At 38.2% G+C, this 23,483-nt stretch overlaps 1 protein-coding gene across 5 annotated transcripts in view; it reads right to left on the bottom strand.

Annotated features, from left to right (window-relative positions):
* Positions 1-23,483, bottom strand: part of MAPK9 (mitogen-activated protein kinase 9) — a 77,042-nt gene that overhangs the window by 19,679 nt on the left and 33,880 nt on the right. The window contains exons 8-13 of one of the 5 annotated variants that reach the window (XR_007775389.1): positions 22,151-22,333; positions 20,730-20,854; positions 20,058-20,121; positions 18,597-18,668; positions 12,799-13,003; positions 286-1,402 (exon numbers count right to left, since the gene is read on the bottom strand). Coding sequence is in view for 2 of the 5 variants with exons in the window: in XM_050961612.1 (XP_050817569.1) it covers positions 12,861-13,003; positions 18,597-18,668; positions 20,058-20,121; positions 20,730-20,854; positions 22,151-22,333 (587 nt within the window). In the remaining 3 variants the exon portion in view is untranslated. The other 4 variants (XR_007775387.1, XR_007775388.1, XM_050961612.1 and 1 more) reach the window with 4 other exon arrangements.

Below are 23,483 nucleotides of genomic sequence, written 5' to 3'. Positions count from 1 at the left end.
ATTTCTGTACTCCTCCCCAACGAGAGGAGTAACCCTAAAATCGATATTACTATATCGATTTAGGGTTAGTGTGGACGGAAATCGAAGTTATTGGTCTCATTCCTTTAATGTAGCTACCCAGAGTGCACCGCTCCGGAAATTGATGGTAGCCTAGGACCATGGACGCACACCACTGAATTAATGTGCCCTAGTGTGGACGCATAAAATCGATTTTATAATATCGGTTTTATAAAACCGGTTTTAGTAATTTCGATTTTATGCTGTAGTGTAGACGTAGCCTAAGTCAACCTATGCTAGTAACGTAGCTGGAATTGCGTAACTTAGGTCAATTTAGCCCCATAGTGTAGACCAGGCCTTAGTTAAAAGCTTCTCTTGTACCTCAGCTGGAGGCAGTAGAAGCTTGAGACTTGACAGGGACATTAGCCTCATGTGTGTATATTTGGTGGTACAGTGGGAAAAAAATCAGGTTTGACTTGACTATGTCATGAGTGCAAAAAACAAACAAATCCCGGAGCCTTACTTTGTGTATGTGTACATTGGATCACATTTTATTTTAATGTATAGGTGCACAAGCAGGATGATTTGTGAAGGTGCAGATGGACTGAGTCAGCACTCCACAGAAGTGCTGCCTCATGTTATATGATTTGATAATATGTGCATTGAATAAGGAAGTCTGTGTTACCATCACGCTTCATAAGGCATAAGAGAGAGACTATGCCAGTAAAAATATTCTTAATAAAAGAAAGGTTGTGGAACGTTTTTCATTGGAGACAGCTATCGTCTGGGCAGTCTTTGAACCTGGGCCAGTACATGAAGCCTCAGTCCTGTAAATAAACCTTAGTTCTGTGAAAAGGAAAGAACAAGTTTGAGATCAGGAATGAGGAGCCAATGCAGAACATCTGATTGTAACACTGCCTCATTCTATATGATCCACTCACATGTACACCGAGTGAAGCAGGCTGTTTCACTCAGTGCTCAAAACTGTAAAATCACTGAAGCAAGGTTTTACAGACCCTTACTTGTGAGTAAGGTGTATGCTATCCAGTCCACTCCACACACTCTCTAGTCTCTCCAACCACATCACCCAATATCCTTCTTAAATACTATCCATCGTTTCTAGTCTTTTACCATCGCAAATTAAGTAAATTCACACTCATTTCAAGGCTTTATATAATAGCATAACTGGCTGAAATTTTGAACTGAGCTCTACTCCAACCAATTCACTCTTCCTCTCCTCCCACCCTCAGTTTTGCATCTTCCAACATGCAGTTCCTTTGGTTGGATCATTTGTGTAACAAATGCCTCATTACCTCCTGAAGTCCCACTTTCCTCAAGAATCCTTCCTATCTTGTTTTCACCTCTCTCCACGCTCTTCTATACCTGAACCGCTGTCTCCAAAGACCTTGAGGGTAACAGAAAGACAAGACGTAGGACAAGGAATGTATTTCAGTATACTTTGTAAAATGCCCCCATGCAAACACAGCCAGGCTGCTCTATCTTCTTCTATTCTGTTCTGGTTCATGCAACAAGACGTCTTTCTGCAGCTGAACCAGCAACCTGAAAAATATCCTGCCATCAAATATGAGGTGGTCTAAGGATCTGGCTCTCCCAACTCTTCAGCCAGATAGTTGCAAGCAGCACCCTGTAGAGAGGAGAAAAAACTAATTTTTTTTCCAGTAAAGAGAGATTGACACACAATCTGGTAAGGCATTTCAGTTCTTTATATAAAACTCAAACTCTATAACACAAGTTTGGACAAGACAACCAACTACAACCATCCAACCAGAGAAGTGGCTACGTCAATCCTTCATTTAATATCAGGGAACTCAGGAAAAAGTAGCATGACCTTCAATAGCATGAAAGCAGCAGCAATTCTGGATTTTAACCTTCCTTTTTATATTGCAGTGTATAGCAGCTTTGCAAAATGATCACAAAAACTTACCAGGTCAGCCACAAAATCTTTTCCCTTACCTTTTACAAGGTTGACAGTGCAAAACGAACAATTACATGCCTAGATAACTGTGGTTGAGTAAAGTTTTTGAAAGCAGCTGTATGGCTCTCTCATGCAATTAAACAGACCAAAACAGGAGCTCACTTTTTAGTTAGATGGTCAAAAGAGAATCATCTGAAATATTTTGTACGTAAGCAACAGTTTTTTTAAATCTATAAACTGTGAGGGGAGTTAAACAGAATAGTACAAAGGTTTGGATTTTTCTAAGTACAAGACTGTGCAGACAATGCTGTCAGTAGTACCTGATTACTAAGCACTACAATACTCCTGGGGAAATTCTGCAGGGGTGCAGAATCCATACCTTCCGTAGATTTCTGGGCTCCCCCGCAAAAAAATGGGGAAGAAAAGCAATCTGTGAGGAACACACACCCCTTCCCTGGCAGCAAAGAGCAGATCAACAGAGGCGGGGGGCGGGCGGGGGAGAGGTGGACATGCATGTGTGCATCCCTGGTGAGATGTTAAAGGGGTCAGGCTGGGTGCATGCCTGTGTGTGAGCATGTGAGATACACCACTCCTGGGCTTGGAGGTGTAAGGCTGTGTAAAACAGGCTCTGTCCCTAAGGCAAAGCAGAAATCTAACAACTAAGCTGGCAGGCTGCTAATGCTCCCATTGTTAGTTAATTGTTCCCATTCTTAGTCAACTAAGGCTTCTTTACCTTGCCAGAGTGGTGCAAAGGAGCCTTATTGTAAATGACAGTAACAGAATCCTCAACTAGGAAGGTCTATGTGCTTTCTCACTTTTTTTCCTGTACCAGACAGGCACAATGGGGTTAGATTACTGCTCAGGATCTATTTTACTTATCCATTTAAAAAAAAAAATGCAGGACAATGATTAGCAAAATTGTATGACTTTCACACAAGTCTAAGCAATTTAAAATGACATTCAACTTTACAGAATACCAAACAACTTTACAGAATACCAAACACCAAAATAAAAGTAATGTAATTGAAATGAAAATCCAGGATTGTAACTGGAATGCAGGGTATTACAGTATGGCTACAGCGGCAGCGCTTTGAAGTGTGAGTGTAGTTGCAGCGCCAGCGCTGGGAGAGAGCTGGGAGAGCTCTCTCCCAGCGCTGCACTTACTCCACATCCTCATGGGGTTTAGCTTGCAGCGCTGGGAGCTGTGCTCCCAGCACTCAGGCACTGTTTACACTGACGCTTTACAGCGCTGTATCTTGCAGCACTCAGGGGGGTGTTTTTTTCACACCCCTGAGCGAGAAAGTTGCAGTGCGGTAAAGCGCCAGTGTAGCCATGGCCTTAGTAACTTAACTTTCATGTGTTTAGAAAATGCTGAACAGTTCTTGTGATATTTTTTCCCTGTATGGTAGATTGAATAAATTACCCAAATTATATTGCATTCCTTTTGACAAATCAAATATGCAGAATTTTGCATTTTTTGGCACAGAATTTTGCCTTTTGGGGGGGGCACAGAATTCCCCCAGGAGTAACTACAATTTATCTCTCACAGAATATTTTCCATCTGGTATTAACATCCAATTGCTCTTACTATGGGTATGGCTACACTTGAAATTTCGGAGCGCTGTCGCGGCAGTTCTTTGAAGTGTGAGTGTAGTCGGAGAGCCAGCCAGCGCTGGGAGAGAGCTCTCCCATCGCTGCACGTAAACCACATCCTCTACGGGTGTAGCTTGCAGCGCTGGGAGCCGCACTCCCAGCGCTGCAGCACTGATTACACTGAGGCTTTACAGCGTTGTATCTTGCAGCGCTCAGGGGGGTGTTTTTTCACACCCCTGAGCGCGAAAGTTGCAGCGCTGTAAAGTGCCAGTGTAGCCATGTCAGGCTGTCCCAGCGAATCATGAGAAGAGTTATAAGCAGTTTTTAAAAAAAATCTCATTCACTAGAGTTTCACGCTTTTAATTTTTGCATTTTAAGAACCACTGGTTAACTGAAATTTACAATAACTGAATTTTTATCTTACAAAATGACTGGAACTATATATTTTTCTAGTGCAACACCCTAGAGTAAAATGTGTAACTTCAAAGCAAGAAAACTGAAGACGAAAAGATAACACTGCTGCAGTAAATGAAACAAGCTTCTCACGTACTTTAAGTTCACATATTTATTTGAAATTTTACAGTGGTTTTAGTACTGATCTTCTAAAATAAGACTTTTGAAAAAAAACTCAGGAAACTAAATTTTAGATGAGGCTATAGCTAGCACATCAGAGTTAGCTATTGACAACATTCCTTATGAAAATTCTAGCTTTCTTGAAATCAGTCTGAAAACAAAGAATGACTGCTGTCTGTGAAAAATATTGTTTAATCCTCTTGAAATCAAAATCCAGCATGAGACAAAATAGCCACTGCCATTACACAGAACATTTCCCTATTGCCCAAGCATCAAGAATGAGATATGGCAATCAAAGCCAAGTTTATTAGGCAGAATAGGCCACTTTAGATATCTATACAGTTAGACTTAGGGTATGTCTACATCTACAATTTTGCAGCGCTGGTTGTTACAGCTGTATTAGTACAGCTGTATAGGGCCAGCGCTGCAGAGTGGCCACACTTACAGCAACCAGCGCTGCAAGTGGTGTTAGATGTGGCCACACTGCAGCGCTGTTGGGCGGCTTCAAGGGGGGTTCGGGGAACGCGAGAGCAAACCGGGGAAGGAAACCAGCTTCGCCGCGGTTTGCTCTCGCGTTCCCCGAACCACCCTGCAAACCAGGGAAGGAGACCTGCTTGCTCGGGGGTTCAGGGAACGCGAGAGCAAACCGGGGAAGGAAACCAGCTTCGCCGCGGTTTGCTCTCGCGTTCCCCGAACCCCCCTGCAAACCGCAGGGAAGGAGACCTGCTTGCACAGGGGTTTGGGGAACGCGAGAGCAAACCGCAGGGAAGGAGACCTGCTTGCTCGGGGGTTCGGGGAACGCGAGAACAAACCGGGGAAGGAGACCTGCTTGATTACCAGAGGCTTCCTCAGGTATGCTGGGATACCTGCTTATTCCACGGAGGTCAAGAAAAGCGCTGGTAAGTGTCTACACTTGATTACCAGCGCTGGATCACTAGCGCTGGATCCTCTACACCCGAGACAAAACGGGAGTACGGCCAGCGCTGCAAACAGGGAGTTGCAGCGCTGGTGATGCCCTGCAGATGTGTACACCTCCTAAGTTGCAGCGCTGTAACCCCCTCACCAGCGCTGCAACTTTGTGATGTAGACAAGCCCTTAAAAGCATCTCTCTTCTGATATCACATACCATAATGTAACTAAAATAAAGGCCATAAACTCTGAACAAGATGTGTGTTAGGGCTTGATGCTATTTTTTGTGATAATTGGTAAACCCATAGAAAGAACCTGTAACATACACATTTTGGTGGGAGTGAACACAAATGAAAACTTTTGAAAAAATTCTTAGAGAACAGACGTTTCAAAATGTGATTAGGCAAATGTTAAACATCCACATCATAAATACCTTATACAGAACATTCTCATAAAAATTACACCCGCTAAAACTAAGCAAACACAAACCATTTCATAAATATAAACAAAATTATGTTTGTGACTGAAATCAGGAAAATCCAGGAAATTCTGTTAAGGCTGATATTTCATCTTCAACTCATTCAATCACACTGTTGACTGAATTTCCTGGACTTGACAGTTTGTATTAAAAGCTACTAAATCACTGTAATGTACTTGCATTTGATATCCATTTCTTTCTTGCTCAAAATTTCAGTAAAATCCTTGTAATTTAATCTATAGACCAGAAAGGCATCATTGTACTGGACAAATCATATTATAGTAACCTTGCATTTGTCTGTCTCTATTTAAGCACATCTCTTACATGAAAGACTAGAACAGCACTTTTGGCTCTACCAGTACATAATATAATTTTGGCCTTTTGAAAAAAAGAGTTATGTATTGATGGAGTTTTGTTTTTACAAGTTTTTTATTCATCCAATAAACTAACGGCTTCAAAGAGGCATTAACCTATCATGGAAATATAAACTACTGTAAGAATTTTTCTGAATATTATTTCAAAAAGCTGAAAATGCACATTAGCCAGTTAAAAGTTTACGCTGCCAGCCATTTGAAAAAATATATATATCGAAAGTGACAACCACACTGCTAATCTGCCAATTTCATTAAAAAAATTAGCACCAATCAAGCATCTGAAATTCACAAAAATATTGCACAAATATGACCTTTAAGTTTCCAATTTTTTCCTCAGAAGACAGCAGTGAGCACATGCAGTGTACTATCATAAACCTCTAAAATTTTAACTTCATTTTCATACACATGGAGAGTGACAAATATTACTGTCAATGTTTCAGCTATTATGCCTTTAGTAGGGCACGTGAAAACAAAAAATAAGGCTCTAGCTGATTACTGTTCCTGGCTGATGATACTCTAAGCCCTGTTGCCCACTGGAAGGATCAGTGACACAGAATAATTTCTTTGGAACAGGGCCTATGCCTGCATGTGTGTCTGTGCAGCACCTAGCACAATAAGGCCTTGATCCTGATTAGGGTGTATGGACATTACCATAAAACAACAGCTCTCCTCTGAAGCATAGCATGCATTAATAGACTTTGGTTTCCATAAATGACCTAATATTCTTAGCTGATCCTGCTATTATAATCAAGAAACTATAATATCTATATAACCAGTGGCCAGGCAACCATGCTGCTAATCAAACCATTTCAGATATGGGGAAATGATGCTTCCTAACTGACATATTAGAGTGCATTAAGTTTTAGCCTATTAAAAAAAAATAAACCCACGTTTTTAAATCTCAGAAAATAGGTTTACGTTTAAAGTATGATGCTGATTCAACCTTAACTACAGGATCACAAAGAGGAACATCAAAATTTGCAAAACAAACAGTTTTTAACATGCAAAACAATATAAAAACAGGAGGTGAAGGTGATGTTTAGAAGAATCTTAAAGTGCTTCAACACTGCAATCAAAACTGGTTTTTGTTGTGCAAAACTGCAAGCACCTTTTCAAAAATTAAGCAGCAGCATGACAGAGTAAAATCTTAAATCTTAAATACATCTTCAATATTCTGCTTTTTAATTCTGGGACCAAACTAATTTACCATATATGCAGTAACAGAGCCCAAAAGAGAATCTTCTGGTTTGATTTTGTATTTGATTTTTTTCAATATACATGTTCTGATTATACAACAACACAGCAAGTTTCTGGGATTGAAATCCACAAGCAGAATTATACTTACAAAAATAAATATTGTCATTTTAGAGAACACAAATACAAAGGTTGGTTGCCCCTCCACTTACCTCTAATACAAATATTAAGAGAAAAGATTGCTTACTTAAAATATTAACATAATTTAGCTCAAGAGATTTGCAACATGCATAAGTGGGTGTAAGAATAGGCTTGATTTGATAGGTTTGTGTAATAATGTGTATTTCGAACATCACTATAACTTACATGATGGACAATTTAAAATATATATAAGATGATGAACCAGAATATATTTACTTCTGCCATACCCCCAATATCAAACGAACTCAAGGACGTTCATGGAGAAGTAATGAAACTACCAACATCAGGGAATCAGCCACAGGAACATAATTCTGCATTTGGATAAAAGTGCACACAACACATTAACTTAAAATGGCAGCCACACAGTGCACATCCCAAGAAGGAATCTGGATCCAAGTACCCAGCATCACTAAGTTTAGCATCAAGCCCTGATAGAATCAATTTTATATATAAGTAGCAATTACAGACAAAGGCTGCTCAGTGTTTCTTCACTTAAAAGTACTTCCACTCTAAGTTTCACAATTCAACTGAAATACCCCATACAAACTATATTGCTGCAAGACTGAACTTATCTGCCAACTTGGGTATTAAGTTCAGTAAAGATTTGTCTGCACTTGAGCACCTGAGGAATTTTCTAGGAATTTACAATGCATCTCAAATCAGTACAGTGCACTTCTGCTGTACTGAAATGGGTCACTCACTCCACTCTTGGACAATGGACATATAAGTTGTATTTTGAAGTTCTAAACCCCATCCTATTTCTAAAAATCATAAGTTTATGACACGAGTCAAGTAAAACCAGATCCAAAAAGGAAACTGATTCAGTATTTGGTAGAGGTCCATCTAAAAGCTTTCCTTCACAAAATATTAATAAATTGAAGGAGGAATCATATTTTCTACATAATTTTGAATAAATACCCACATGATCTTAGGATTTAAACCACCACCACCCCAAAAACAATCTGGTCCCTAACAGGTTTTCGTATCTTCACAACCAACTAGTCAACAATATCTAGTTTAGTCTGAGCTTATCTAGCTTGTACTCTTTGATAAAGAAGTTTAAATCCTTACCAGAAATAAGATACAACAAACTTCAAAGGCTTGCATTTCCAGTGGTTAGACTGGTATATTTTATGTGATCTGTGTAGACAAACCTTATTTTGACATAGTGGTTTTTTTTTTTAAGCCTAACAAAATGAAAATCTTTCACGTCAAAGTATTTCCTCAAAGCACATTGTATAGGCTGCTCACTCATCTTTCAAAATGGTTGATTTCTTAGTTTAGTTATGTTTTTGAGAAAAAGTGATATGAGTACAAATAAAATTAAATCAACTTTTTAAAACACACTCCATTTCTGCAATGCCATTCAGTTATTCAGTGTTTACATAATTAAAGTGATGTTTAAATACAATAATCGGAATATTAACCATTATCCCCTTCTCCTTTCAAGTGAGCAGTTAAGTATAAGAACTGTAACTAAGTTTAATCACTTATTTTTAAACATTTCGTAAATCTGTGCGTGTGAAGCAGTGTTAATCTATGTAGAGTTTGTCATACAGAAAGTCAACATTCACGTTCATAGAATCAATTGGGTTGTTTTTACTTACACACACACACACACTCTTAAAAAATAAATATTTATAAATGCTAAATACTAAGTGCTGAAAACTGATCAACTGTATCACTTCATATATATCAGGAATCGGCAACCTTTGGCATGCGGCCTGTCAGGGAAATCTGCTGGGGGGCTGGGACGGTTTGTTTACTTGCGGCGTCCGCAAGTTCAGCCGATTGCAGCTCTCACTAGCCGCAGTTCGCCATTCCAGGCCAATGGGGGCTGTGGAAAGCAGTGGCCAGCACATCCCTTGGCCCACGCCGTTTCCCTCAGCCCCCACTGGCCTGGAACGGTGGACTGCGGCCAGTGGGAGCTGCAATCAGCAGAACCTGCAGACACTGCAGGTAAACTAACCGTCCTGGCCCCCCTGCGGATTTCCCTGATAGGTCACGTGCCGACGGCTGCCGATCCCTGATATATATGATCTACACCTGAAAAAAAAATTATCCTATTGCAATGACTGAATAGTTCATTTCTAAACTTTAAAACTACTGTCAAGATTACACGTGTCAGTTTTCACATCAGAGATGAGGTTCTTGTGTGTCAGCAAAAATCAATTTTGTAAATTGGACGCACCTTAATTTGCATATAGTCGGGACTGCAATTGTATGTTCAAAATCAGCATGAAGTGCATGCCTATTTTCTACATGTAAATATCCAATTTGTGTGTGCAAGTATACACAGAAGTAGGCATACTGCTCTACTTCCATTTTTGTGAACACAGCAGCACATCCAACTTCTTGAAAGTCAAACAACTGTTTCTTTTCATACTGAAATCCAACTTATAATATGCAGACTTTATATTTTTCATGCATCTTAACAAGAAAGTTATAGTTCTGTAATCACAACTGAAGTTTCAAGAAGCTGCTTCTGTTAAAACAAATGTTAAAAATCCAATCAATCTTTTATTATAGTATGGGAAAACATGGTGACTTAAAGAACTCAACTGCTTTTTATTCCAGGAATACATTTTCAAGACTAGGCTATAAATTAGAAAAACCTCCCTTACTAGTTCAAATGATTCTTTTTATAATAATGTAGAAAATTATGACAATTATGAGTGGAATACAGGATGACCACTGTATACATGCAGTTGAGGCATGCCAAACAAACTAAACCTAGTGGGGTAAGTTGCTCCTGAACGACAACGGAGAAGACTTTAGCTTATTTACTTAAAGAGGATGGAAAGCTAAACAAAGATTTTGTATAATCTTGAAAAATGACAAGTCCAGCAGGTCATTCCCAGAAGTTAATCATGGATCTCAAACTATCCAGCAAGAACTTTTACAAACAGGATCAGACCAAGACTGGCAGACAAAATCTTATTAATAAATCATTTATTTTATTACTAAGGTAACTTAACTGTATTTGCTCTGCAGCAGTATTGTGACATGCAATAAATTGCTATCGAGATTTCAGCCCTTTATGCCTCAGGTACAGTGGGAAACTCTTAGGGAACCTTAATGGTACGTTGCATCTTTTTGCACATTTCATCCTATTATTTCAAAGTTCTTTGAAAACATTAAAGCCAAGATTTTCAAAAATAACTAGTGATTCTGGATATTTAACTTGAGATACCTTAAAGTGGCCTGATTCTCAAAGTCCTGAGCTCCCATCCTTTGAAAATAAGGCTCCTTAAAAGGTACCTCATGTTAGGCACCCAAAAATCACTAGTCACTTTTGAAAGTCTTAGCCTACATCACTGATGGCATATAGGCTTAGTTAAGTGACGCTCTCTCTAGAGCAAAACAGCAGTTTTTGGATCAACACACCAGAAGAGAGAGAGATTTCAATTCCCCCCGGCCCCCCTCCAGTGAATAGGGTGAAAGCTAATCACAAGATAGTTTAAGGTCACCAGAGCTTATTCTATATGCTAGGTGTCTTTCAACATTAACACCTTCAAAACACTCAGAGATAAAGAGTATGAGCAATCTATTGTGTCAGAACACAATAAGCATTTTTATCAAAGGTTTGCTCTAATGACAAAATAAGCCAGACAAATTTTGCACATATCACCAGAAACAGATGATAAATAATATATCTGTATTTTCTGAATTAAGGAAACAAAAACGCAAAACTAAAAAAACAGTACTTGTGTTTAAAAAAAATATCAAAACAAAAGATGCTAGATGTGAACTCTAAAGATTTATTTCCTACAGCTTATATCACTAAGATACTTCTGTCCAATTTTCTTGTCAATTTTTTCTGTTCTGATAAATTCAAAGCTACAGCAAATTAACCTATTTTAAAACATTTATGAGTACACACTGCATTAAAAGAAAAACTTCTACCTTTCAGATCGTAATCAAGAGCATGCAAAATCATGGGCAATTATTTTTCCTTTCCCAAACAGCTTACTGAACAATTCAGATCAGTAATATAATTGCTGGTTCAGTGAGAAAATTGTACAAGTTCTCTTTAAATGTTCAAGACTTCAGTAGCTAAGTCAACAGCTAAATATAGTGCCACCATGAAAGCAAAATGTTTTGCCTCATCTTTGACATTTTTTCATTACTATTTTAGTTATAAAGTTTAACCATACACACGCGAAAACAAGAAGGTCTTTTAGCAAAGCATTTCTTACGCTTGTGTGTTCCAAAGCAAACATGCTTTTCTGTTTGCAAATGCACAACTGTATAATATTTGATAACTTAAGCACTATTCTACTGCACACACATTTTCTAATAATTCAAAATACTGTGCAATGTAAGAGGCAATGTCTGTATTATTTAAATTTGAAAACTGCATTGATAAGCTTCTATTAAAACTGAAGAGGAGTGTCACTGCAAACAGCCTCCCTCTGCTGTGGTACCTTGTTAAAAAATGTAGACAGACTGCTTTTTTAATAAAGAAAGAATTTTGTCTAACTTGGAAGTAGAGCTGAGCTCTATAGATATAAGAAATACTTAAAGAAAATCATTTGTCAAATCAGTCAAGAGGCCTATCAAAATTTAGAAGTGTTCACATTGTAGAATGGTTCCATAAACAAGACTAGAAAAAAAATTGTGCAACTATTTCAGCGGTCACTTAGGTTTCAAGTCTCCCCATTGCCTCTGCACTTTATCAGATTTTTGCATTGAGACACAAGAAGTGACTAAGGGAGAAGCTCCACAGGACAAATTTTTGTTCTTAAAAGAAAAAGTAGGGAAAAGGTAGTTTCTAAAAGTTTTTATTGATAAAAAAGGACCAAAACAATGTATTAGCCAGAAAATAAGGAAATAATTTAGCACTTCACCTTGTTTAAAGAGACATGTTGCTTCACCAAGCTAACCCCTTCTACCTCACACTATAACAACTGAAAGAAGACATTCAGAGAAGCATAGTCGCATTCATGGGTAAAATATGAAATGATGGCTATGCTATATGAAGTTCACAAGTTTGTTTCTTCTACAAGAAGATATACAAAATTACTGGGAGGTGAGGAGAGAAAGGGCTCAATAGGAAAAAAATAAAAGTGCTATGTGGAAGAACAATTGCCCCCTGAATACAGTACTGATAATTTCCAATATGTAAGGTAACTCTCAAGTACAACATATTGGAGTTAAATAGCGCAAACTTCTGTAGTCATATTTAAGCAAATTATACGGACGCTATACATTCAAAAAACCCACTATAGGGTAATTCTATGCAAAAATGTAATGACCATGTGTGTGTTACAGAAGTCTACTGAATGAGATAGAAGGTCCATAAACTCACTCAGAAGGAGTTATCTGGTACACACCTACTGTAACTGCTCACCTGAAATAGGCTGAAACAAAAAAAGTCTATAGTAATACCTAAACTGTAATTTTTTCTTCTTTAGACATTGATTTGCTTTCATTCTATAACATTAAGCAGGGAGTCTTATTACAACTGAGTAAAAACACAGGCATTACTTTAGTAGAACATGCAGAACATGGAGTTTCTCTACTTGGTTCCATTAACTTACAAGCAATTCAGGCCAATGGAAACGAGTTTTTTTTCCAATGTTAAGTCTGCAATCCTGGCTGATCATCGGCATCCTTCAAGGGGTCCTGTCAAGGCATCAAGGCTGCTGTCTGTATCTGAAGCCAACGTTTGCTCAGTTGACATGGATGAAATGTCATTGATCGATGATGACTGGGAAGGACTGGTGTTGCTATTCACTGCTGCATCTGTGCTAAGTAAACCAAGCATAATAAAATCTGAGGCAAGACTTTATTGCAAATATAGATAATGATGCTTTAGGATTCTTAGTATCTCCTTTTCCAGAGTACACAATGCTTTACTATTTTATTTATTAAGGGACTATCAAAGTTAACACAAAATTTGAGCTCACGTATCTGTGCAAAATACATGTAACCCTCTGTGCCTTTTTCCTCCAAAAAGAATACTGTACCTTTAAATAAATAAATAGAGAGAGAGAGAGAGAGAGAGATACATATATATATATATATATATATACACACACACACACACCAGCAGCTCAACACTTTTGAACAAAATTAGAAGAGCAAACACGTCTGATAAGCAGATTTCAGATTTACATTTCCACAGTAGTGTTATAAATAGCAGGAAACACTGTTCCATGCCCTTCTGACATCTCATTTTGTCGTTTTTATGTTTGAATAATTTGTAACTTTATTCCTTGGGAAAATGGGAAGATCTCCATTTCATTCTTAACTGCAATGCTTTTTGCATTACCTAGTCACATCAGAAAATTTAATACTAGTCAGAACAGTCAAAGCATACAAAAAGTATCCAACACCTCCCAGAATAGATTGGATTACTAATTTTTACAGCCACATAACAGAAAATATGGCAACCTCTTTAAGGGGAAGCTCTGCTATGCTGGTTATTAAGGCTTGGTAGTTTAAAGAGAATGCATTCTGCGATATTTAGTACTCAAAGAGACCGATGGGTCATGCAACCAGAAAGGGGGGATGTCATGTGGCTATGCCAGGACTATATAAGAAGCAGCACGCACTCAAAGTAGAGAGCCTGGTGTGGAAAAGTATCAGGGGAGACTCCAGAGTTAGTTAGGAAGCATCAAAGGAAATGGCCAACAGTAACCCGTAGGGAGCAGTAGGCACTGGGAGGCTCCAGCAATAGAGACAGACTTAGGACTGTGAGGTCCACAGAGAGAGCAACTGAGATCCTCTACACACACACACTTTAGAGGAAGGAAAGCGGTTATCTCTTGTTGGAAGGGACTACGTTAGAAGCCACTCTCTCAGATTTCTAAACTGCAGTAAAAATGTGCATAAGCTGCCTGAAATATGATTGTGACGTTGCACTCTATATGATTTTATGAAAATATGCTAATGAGTGTGAACAACACATAACTGGAACATGCTTCATGCAAAAGGTCTCTTGTAAGGTATCATTACAAAGCTTATACTCTACTGAATGTGTTCATCAAATTTGTATGAATGTATCATTCTTGTATCTGAAACTAGAAATATGAAATATAACTCTGAGGGCCTATTGTAATTATGCAAAGTAAGGGCCATTAATGGTGGTTTGGAATCTTGATGGCTCCCAATAACCAGGACAATTGACTGTAGATAGCTCTGTTTTACTTGTAAGTCTTCCTGTATACCTGTGTGTCGGGCAAGTGGGTAATGAACTCTTACAGTGACATGTGATCATGTCATCTGAACTGGAATCCAGGGCTGCCCGGGGGGGGGGCCAATGGGGCAATTTGCCCTTGGCCCCGTAGGGGCCCCATGAGCCGCTCCAGGTTTTCGGCGGCACTTTCGCAGCAGGCCCTTCACTCGCTCCGGGTCTTCAACAGTGGGTCCTTCAGTGCAGCGGAAGACTTGGAGCAAGTGAAGCACACACCGAAGTGCTGCCGATGCCTTGGAGTGCTGCCCAGTGAGTACAAGCACCGCAAGCGGCAGGAAAAAATAATAATAATAAAAAAAAAAATCTGCGATCGGCGACACTTAGACTGTTCTACCGCCGCCACTTCATTCTTCGGCTGCAATTCAGCGGCAGGTCTTTCCTTCCAAGAGAGACCTGCCACTGAATTGCTGCCGAAGACCCAGCCCTGCACCAGGCGCCCCAAACCCTCTGGGCGGCCCTGCTGGAATCCATCTTTAACCTGGTGCTTTCCATTGAAAAGGAGGTGTGGGAACCCAGAGGGGGACAAAGGCTTCCTGCCTTATGCAAAAGAGATATAAGTGGGTGGAACAGAATAAAGGGGGGCTGCAGTCATGAGAAATCCCCTAGCTACCACCTGAGCTGGAACAAGGATTGTGCCCAGACTAGGAAGGCATTTAGTCTGCGAAAGAAACTTACTGAAACATCTCTGAGGGTGAGATTTTATCTGTATTCAGTTTTATTACTATGTTGGGCTTAGACTTGCATGTTTTATTTCATTTTTCTTGGTAATTCACTTTGTTCTGTCTGCTATTACTTGGAACCATTAAATCCTACTTTCTGTATTTAAAAAAAATCAATTAATTAACCCAGAGTATGTATTTATACAGAGTAGGCTTTATACAGGATAAAATGGATTTATTTGGGGTTTGGACCCCATTGGGAGTTGGGCATCTGGGTGTTAAAGACAGGAACACTTCTTAAGTTGCTTTCAGTTAAGTCTACAGCTTTGGGACACGTGGTATAGACCCTGGGTCTGTGTTGGAGCAGACTGGCATGTCTGGCTCAACAAGACAGGGTGCCGGAGTCCCAGGCTGGCAGGGAAAGCAGAAGTACTCTTGGCACATCAGTTGGCAGTTCCTAAGGGGGGGTTCTGTGATCCAACCAGTCACAATGATATCTGAAGAAGTGGGTATTCACCCACGAAACCTCATGCTCCAAAACGTCTGTTAGTCTATAAGGTGCCACAGGATTCTTTGCTGCTTATACTGAAACTGATCACAGATAAAAAAACTAGACAAAAATAGTCAAGAAGTTAAAGTCTATTTCAGGGCTTATAATCTATACAGCTCCTCATGACTATGTCTGAGAGTTTTACAGTAAAGAAATGTTATACTGAATCAGGTTGGACTCATCTAAATATTGGGCTAGAAAAAAGAAAAGTAAGAATTGCTGGTATTCCAGCGAACACTAAAAGTTGGGAGGGGGGAGGTTACTTTCAATATGGTTGACACACTCAGAGCACGGCCACTTCATAAAGGCATATCAATGCTAACCAAAATCCACAAAGAAAGGTGCATCCTCCAGAAATTTCAAAATAGTACTGGTGACAAGTACGACAATAGCTACGAGGAATTCAATTTCAGAGGCAGCACATCAGGTACAAGCTTGAATTTAACAGACTGAACTCTTTCCAGATTACACTAATTTTAATTCAAATGTAAGACTTGGTTTTTGGAAATAGTAAATATTTAACTTGCTAGGATTATGCTGGTCAGATAATATTTGAGACACAGGAAGAAATGAAAGTTTTATGTCAGCCAAAACAGAAGCTACAGAAGATATACTATTTCCATGGGCTTATATGTGGAATAAGGTACTATTCAAGATAAGCAAGCACAGAAATGTGTGAACTAAAATCTGTGTGAACTAAACTTTTTTTTTTTGGATGAAAAAATAACTCAAATACTTAGATAAAGTGTTACTAGAATTTTGCCTCAAAAGTGACTTCGGTTTTTCATTTTTTTCATTTTTTAATTCAAGGTATTCAGTATCCAATATGCATCCTGGAGTAAAGTTTGGGTATTTCAGAGGTACTGGCTCTAACTCTCCAGGAGGGATAGTTGGACAGCCTGTTCTGTTTCCTGAATGTGTCAGTATTAACATTAAGGGTAACCTAACTTTATTCTTGACAGAAGATTATTGTTGATTTCCTGAGATTTAGCTTCAGGTTTTTCTTAATGTTACTCTGTCTGATCATGGAAATTCTAAAAATATCACTGTATTTACATTGTATGGTAAAAGATATTTGGATGTGGAGAAGTTTCTCTTAGCATCCTCCAGAAGACTGTATGAGTAAATACCTGAAGACAAGATTGATAAATACCTTATTCTGTTTTATACTGAATGACACTTTTATCCTTTGAGGTAGCAGTTTCTGTAATTTTGTCAGTATTTTGAACCTACAATATGCCTTTCCCCAGTGTTAATTCTATCAGAGTTCTACATACAAGTACTTAACTGCTGTACTTGTATTATACAGTTATTAAAATGTTACACACAGGGAGTAATAATCCCAATGTCACTGAATTATGAGACAACTAGAACTACAAATAAAAGAAGTTGTGACAAACTATAAAACTAAAGACAAATTAAATCTAAACATTGCAGGAGGACATCTTGAGTTACAGTGCCATCAGCTGAAGAGTACTGGATCCCTGCAGAACAGTTTGCAAGTTTCTAAAGAATAACATTTTGTAGAGTCTGCAGAGTTGTTTTCCACAACATACTTCTATTTATTTCACTTTTCAGCTCATAGCATATTTTTCACTTGGTCTGGCAGCTTCTTTCAGCTACTAGAATGAGATAAAAACTGGTTCATACCTTTGGAGCTCCTTAAATATAAAACCTCCAATAATAATGTGGGACTTGACAGAAGGTAATAAGGGCATTCCCCAGAACATATTTACTATAAAATGTAAGGTCCCTCACTGGAGTTCTCTGTGCAGAATATGACTACTTTAGCCTTTTGAGCAGACAGAACTAGCTTCTGAATTTATATGTAAATTTAAATCTATATATCGTGTATCCAGCTGAGAAAGATGAATAAGATAAAGCAAACTCTTTCTAAACCAGAATGGAAGAGCAAATTAAGCTGTTTCCAAGCAAAAACACAGCAACACCACAATGGGTTTATGTCAAGAATACAGTCAAATTTGAAGTCTATCTGCTTTTCACATATGCTGTTTCTAGTATCAATTATTAAGGCAAAGGGTAAAGACAATAAATTACTATTCTATTATTTATAAACATGGGAAACTAAGTAAAAAGGATTTACCAGCACTTTCTTTGGCTTGGGATTCAGGAGCTGACAAATCACTACCCCAATTAAATAAATTAGTTCCTCAGACCAATAAAAGGATAACAGTGAGAAAAACTGTTCTAGAAAGGAAACAAGGCAAAGGTTCTTCTGCAATTTTTATAATCTGCTAACAAAATCACTACTACCCCCCTAAGTTACAAGGCCAAGAACCCCCCCAACATCTGAATACAGGGATTGAAACACTAGTGCAAGTTTCTTCAGTGCATTAGACATTTTTCCATTACAAAACCATTGCAGATGCTAGCCCAGTGTTTCTCAAACTGGGGTCGCCACTTGTGTAGGGCAAGCCCCTGGCAGGCCGGGCCAGTTTGTATACCTGCCTGTCCGCTGGTCTGGCCGATCGCAGCTCTCACTGGCCACAGTTCACCACTGCAGGCCAAAAGGGGGCCGCTGGAAGCGGTGGCCAGTAAGTCTCTAGACCCATGCCACTTCCAGCAGCTCCCATTGGCCTAGAGCAGCAAACCACGGCCAGTGGACACAGGTTATACCTACAGGACAGGAGAATATCTTAGAAAGAAGTGGTTTATAAACAATTAATCCCAAAACAATTATTTTGCCTCTTCCAGTCAGGGAGGAAGAAGAGCAACACATGCTTCCGCAGCTCACTTCATAGCAAAGCAAATTGACTATGAATCTGGGAGACTGATCAGGATCAAGAGCATTAGACAGCAAAACTTTCTGCCATAATTGGATTGTTGATTCTGATTCATGTAATATGAGCATCTCACCAAACATGTATCAGAGTTGCAGAAAAAATTAAACTATTAAAACCAACGACTAACCTGAGGGCTGATCTTTTACCACACCATTCTTGCTTCTTTCTTCCCAATCCATTACCTCTTTGTATATTAATTCTTAAATAAAAGAAAAAGGGTTGGTAGGGAAAGATAATATTACAAAAACAGTGCTTTCAGCCATTTCCTTTTACACTGTTAAAGGTGTATCTATAAATTGTTTAGAGGTACACTTTCCCATGGAACAAACAACTGTTATGATGAATGGACTTTGCAAATTTACTTGAAGAATTAAAAACAGTTTCAATATTTACCAAAAAGTTAACAGACATACTCTAAACACATTAAAGGAAATCTAATAGTAACCATTGTAATAACTTACTGTATGGCTGAACTATATTGAAATTAAACTTTTACAAAAGATCGGGAAAAAAGTATGTCAGCTAAAAAACATAATAATAGACAACCTGTATTGGAAAAACCTTAGCACTTTTTTCTTACCAATAGGAATATTTTCATTCCTAACCATGACGGAAATTACTTATCTACAAGGTCTTCTCTCTAAAGGTAATATTATGGGCTTGATCCTGTACCCCTAACTTGTAAAACTAATTATGCTAATATGATCGAGACTACTTGAGTAAGGACTACCTTACATCTTGGTTTCACCACAAGGTGATGTACACAACACCATAAATAAGGCATAATTGTTACCAGAACACACAATGCCTTAAATCTTTTTTCTGCAAATTACCAACATAGAAGCTACTCAACAAAGAAAACAGTGTCTTACTATAAATACACAACTCTGCTAGACAGGAGTCCTGTACTAGAACAGATCTGAGACTAAGTATTGTGGTTTTAGTATCAGAGGGGTAGCAGTGTTAGTCTGGATCTGTAAAAGCGGCAGAGAGTCCTGTGGCACCTTATAGACTAACAGACGTATTAGAGCATGAGCTTTCGTGGGTGAATACCCACTTCATCAGATGCATGCAGTATTGTATAATTAATCTGGTGGGTTCTGATCAGCTCATGCTCCAATACGTCTGTTAGTCTATAAGGTGCCACAGGACTCTTTGTTGCTATTGTGGTTTGGAGTGTAGATGGTGTATCTGTTTTGAAGAACTCTTGATTTAGAAAAATCCATTAGAGATCCATTATAAACAAACACTCACCATAGAAGGCTGGTTTCATAATACAAACAAAAAACCACATCACCCACCCACACAGAGAGCTAACAAAATACCAGAAATACAAATAAAACTTTAATTTAGCAAAATACTACTTTCTTCACTTTCCATATGTATTGTATACTAATCTATAATTAAACTTCATAATATGACATTTTATGATTTCTTGGGTCTTTAAATCTACACGTTGTTGCATGCAGTATTGTATAATTAATCTGGTGGGTTCTGATCAGCCATGCAGTGTAGCAGTTACACTACTTTAGTAGTGATGATGGACAAATTACCACCATCACTGGAATCAGTCATTTTTGGCTGTTACCTTTCCATTCTTCAATGGCATGTTCTCTTTCTTCCAGCTGTGCATCATAGATTTTAGGAGGAGGCTACAAAGAAAATAAAATCTGAAATATAACTGCAGCATTTCATTAGTATAATTAACCATGGTGTCAACAACAACAAAAAAGAGTTAGGTGAAATGTTATTTTTAGTTGCTAATCTCTGGCTGGATCCCTTGCCAATATCTCCACCCTATCTGTTTTATATAGGTACCTCAGAACTATATGCTCTCAATTTCAGAACTAATCAAGCTACTGGAATGATGTACCAAAATTAGATTTGTCAGCTGAAAACTGGATATTAGGTTTAAAGAAATCATGAGGCCTGAAAGATTCTCAACAAAATTAAATGGTTTTATCCTAAAGCTGGTAGGATTAAAAACCTGCCTAAATTACTGTTGCACTGGCAACTATACATCTATGGGCAGGAAATCAGCTATAGGGGATGTTTTCAAACCAACACTTCTTGGGCTGTTTTGGAGGTGGTACTTCAATCACTTCAAGCTATTATCCTCTCAAGACTACATATGTAATCTTTGCTAGCCTGAAAAGTGAGAATTCAACGCCTACTCTTGACTTGACACAAGACACAAACAACTGTCTCAAATATGAAGATTAAAGTGATACTTCGAGTAGAATTTTTTATGTACACTTACTGCTTCCGCTTCAGCTGGATCATACCAGACTGTGATATATGGATGTCGTAAGGCTTCATCTACAGAAATTCGTTTGTCTGGGTCTACTACCAACATTTTTGATAATAAATCTCTAGCTTGACTTGCTGGAAGAGGGTGGGAAAGAACAAACAAAGTTTCAGAAGCTAAAACGCTAAAGTATAACAAAAAACATGGTAGAATATATCCTAAGAAAAAAGGATACACAAACAAAACTTCCTAAGAAAGTTAATAATTCAAGTAGTTCTATTAGTTACTGATAGACTCCTGGCCTTCAACCTTGTCTCACAATGCACCAAGATTAAACATGTCTCTTATAAAACTTGTGAGAGAGTCTCTTTGAACATTATGCACCAAGATGAAATAGGTGTCTAGTACAACTACACATCTGGCTGTACCTATGAAAGTATTAACTCTACTGAGAGAAACTAGTATCTTCAAAAGCCAAATGAGACAAAGTTTCTTTTTATTATATTGTTGCATATATTTAAAATTAAGGTTACAATGTTTGAAATTAAACATTATTTAATACCATCCAAGTCATAGTCCCATGCTTGCAAATACACCCAAGTAACTTTGCCTGTGCACCCAGTCTCACTGCAGCACAAGGCCATGGTTTGTATGGCACTTAGATAATATTTCAAGTATAACAGCATAACCTGAAATTTTAAAAATAGGTATTAATATAGTAAAAAGAAAGCGTTAGCTCTTGTGACTTATGAAGTCACTAATTCCTTTTGCTAGATAGAGTTATTGCTTATGGTGCATTAGTACCTATATCTTTAGGTGGCTGCGCAAGACTACTCACACAAGTGAAGTTAATAATAGGTATTTGTGGGATTGAGCCCCATATCAACATCAATGTGGCATCACCTTGTTATAAAAAATTTAAGCTGCCTGCTGCTGTGGCTTTTAAAATATAATTACAGTTGCACATGGCCAAGAGGTAGATTCAACAGGCATGTCTAATATACCAGTAATTAAGAAAAAAAATTCTATTTAATCAATATGCAGTTAAAATGAGCATGAGAACCACACATACATATCAATGTCAACTAGAGAAAGAAAGATCAATTTTCATTATAAAATGGCTTTAATGAAAGTGGTTTTTTAGTAGACATTCAAACCATCGACTGTATCTTAATAGACTGGAATTTTGAGAATAGAACGTATATATTCAATCAAACTATTTTAATGGCAGCAGTAAGACATTTCATGGTGTGCTACCAATGCAGAAAAAAGCAAGGCTGCTGCTTTCAATCTCCTGCTTCCTAATGCAATGTAATGTGATGATATCAGACTATCACACCAGCATAGTGTCGTGTCTGCATTGTCCGCCCATACTGTATATACTTCAAGTGAAGCAATTTAAAAAAGACCCCTCTTATATCTAAATATCTTACTTTTTAATTTGTCACGGTCAGACTCCGATGGAAATATCCAATCTGGGAAGAGCTCTTCAAATTTGATACCCGGATATTTTGGTCTGTTTTCTACATAATTCCTCACAGTAGGCTGTAGTTTCTTCATAAAATCTGCTGATGGTGTTCCTAACTGTTCAATAACTTTATTCCACTGATCAATATCTGGATGCTATCTTTAGGAAAAGTAGCTGAAAAATTTCAAATCTGCATTGTGTAAGATATTGCTTATAGAAATGTGCCACAAAGTATTTGTGTGCACTGAAAGTAATGAAAACCTGGACTGTAAGAGCCAAATTTGGATTGTAACATTGTTCTAGCAGCAACAGCATTCTCAGCGGTCATACAAAGAACAAATTTGATTTCCAAAAATCAGACTTCCAATCCCAATAGTAGGAAGGACAACAAGTACTGCACAATGTATAAAGTGTAAATCTCTGTTGAACAGAATCTACTGGCCACTTTTTAAATAAAAGTGACATTGACAGAATCCAAAAGGATTGGAGTCCAAAATGAAGCACTTTGTTCATGGAGACAGGGACGAGAGAAAGGAAAGATTGGTGCTGAATCTTCTGGACCTAAGAGGTACAAAACACCTCACAAAGAAAGGTAATAAAGGGCAGGAAAAAGATCAGGACAAACCTGACCAAATAATAACTGCATCACATTCAGACTGAAGAATTTTGTACAACTTTTCTACTTAAGAAAGTCTGCATCACAGCGATTTTTCATACAAAAACTGTTTCCTGAGAAGATGGAATGAAAATCCAACTCTAATGAACCATAATGGCTTCTAAATGGCAAATCTGAATTTTCTATATAAGTGTTTTGTTTTTAAACTATCAATTATGATAATACCTAATGAGAACAGTGACTGTTCTTCAATCACAAGCTATGGCTACACCAGAGAGTTTACAGCGGTGCAGCTTGTAGCCACTCTAAGCCAGCAGGAGAGAGTTCTCCCATCATTTTAATTAATTCAGCCCCAAGAAGTGGCGGCAGCTATGTCGGCAGGAGAAGCTCTCCGCAGACACAGTGCTGTTCACATCAGTGCTTAAGTCAACATAAGTTATGTCACTCAGGGGGGTGACTAATTCACACCCCTGGGTGACATAACTTGTGTCAACTTGAGTTGTAGTATAACCATAGCTTATTAAGAGTTCAAATGTAACTTCACTGGAGGTAACACACTTAGGGAAGATGCATCTTCCCAACTCTCCCCCTGCCCTCCCTACTATCTAAATGACAACTGTGCATCTCACCTGCAAGTGGTCTCATTTATCTGGCTTTTAAAACAGCATTTTGGTTAAGAATG

This window comes from Gopherus flavomarginatus, chromosome 7 (assembly GCF_025201925.1).
Source record: "Gopherus flavomarginatus isolate rGopFla2 chromosome 7, rGopFla2.mat.asm, whole genome shotgun sequence".
Lineage (NCBI taxonomy): Eukaryota > Metazoa > Chordata > Testudines > Testudinidae > Gopherus > Gopherus flavomarginatus.
The sequence above is the reverse complement of the archived record's forward strand: the minus strand, read 5'-3'. Positions and strand labels throughout refer to the sequence as shown.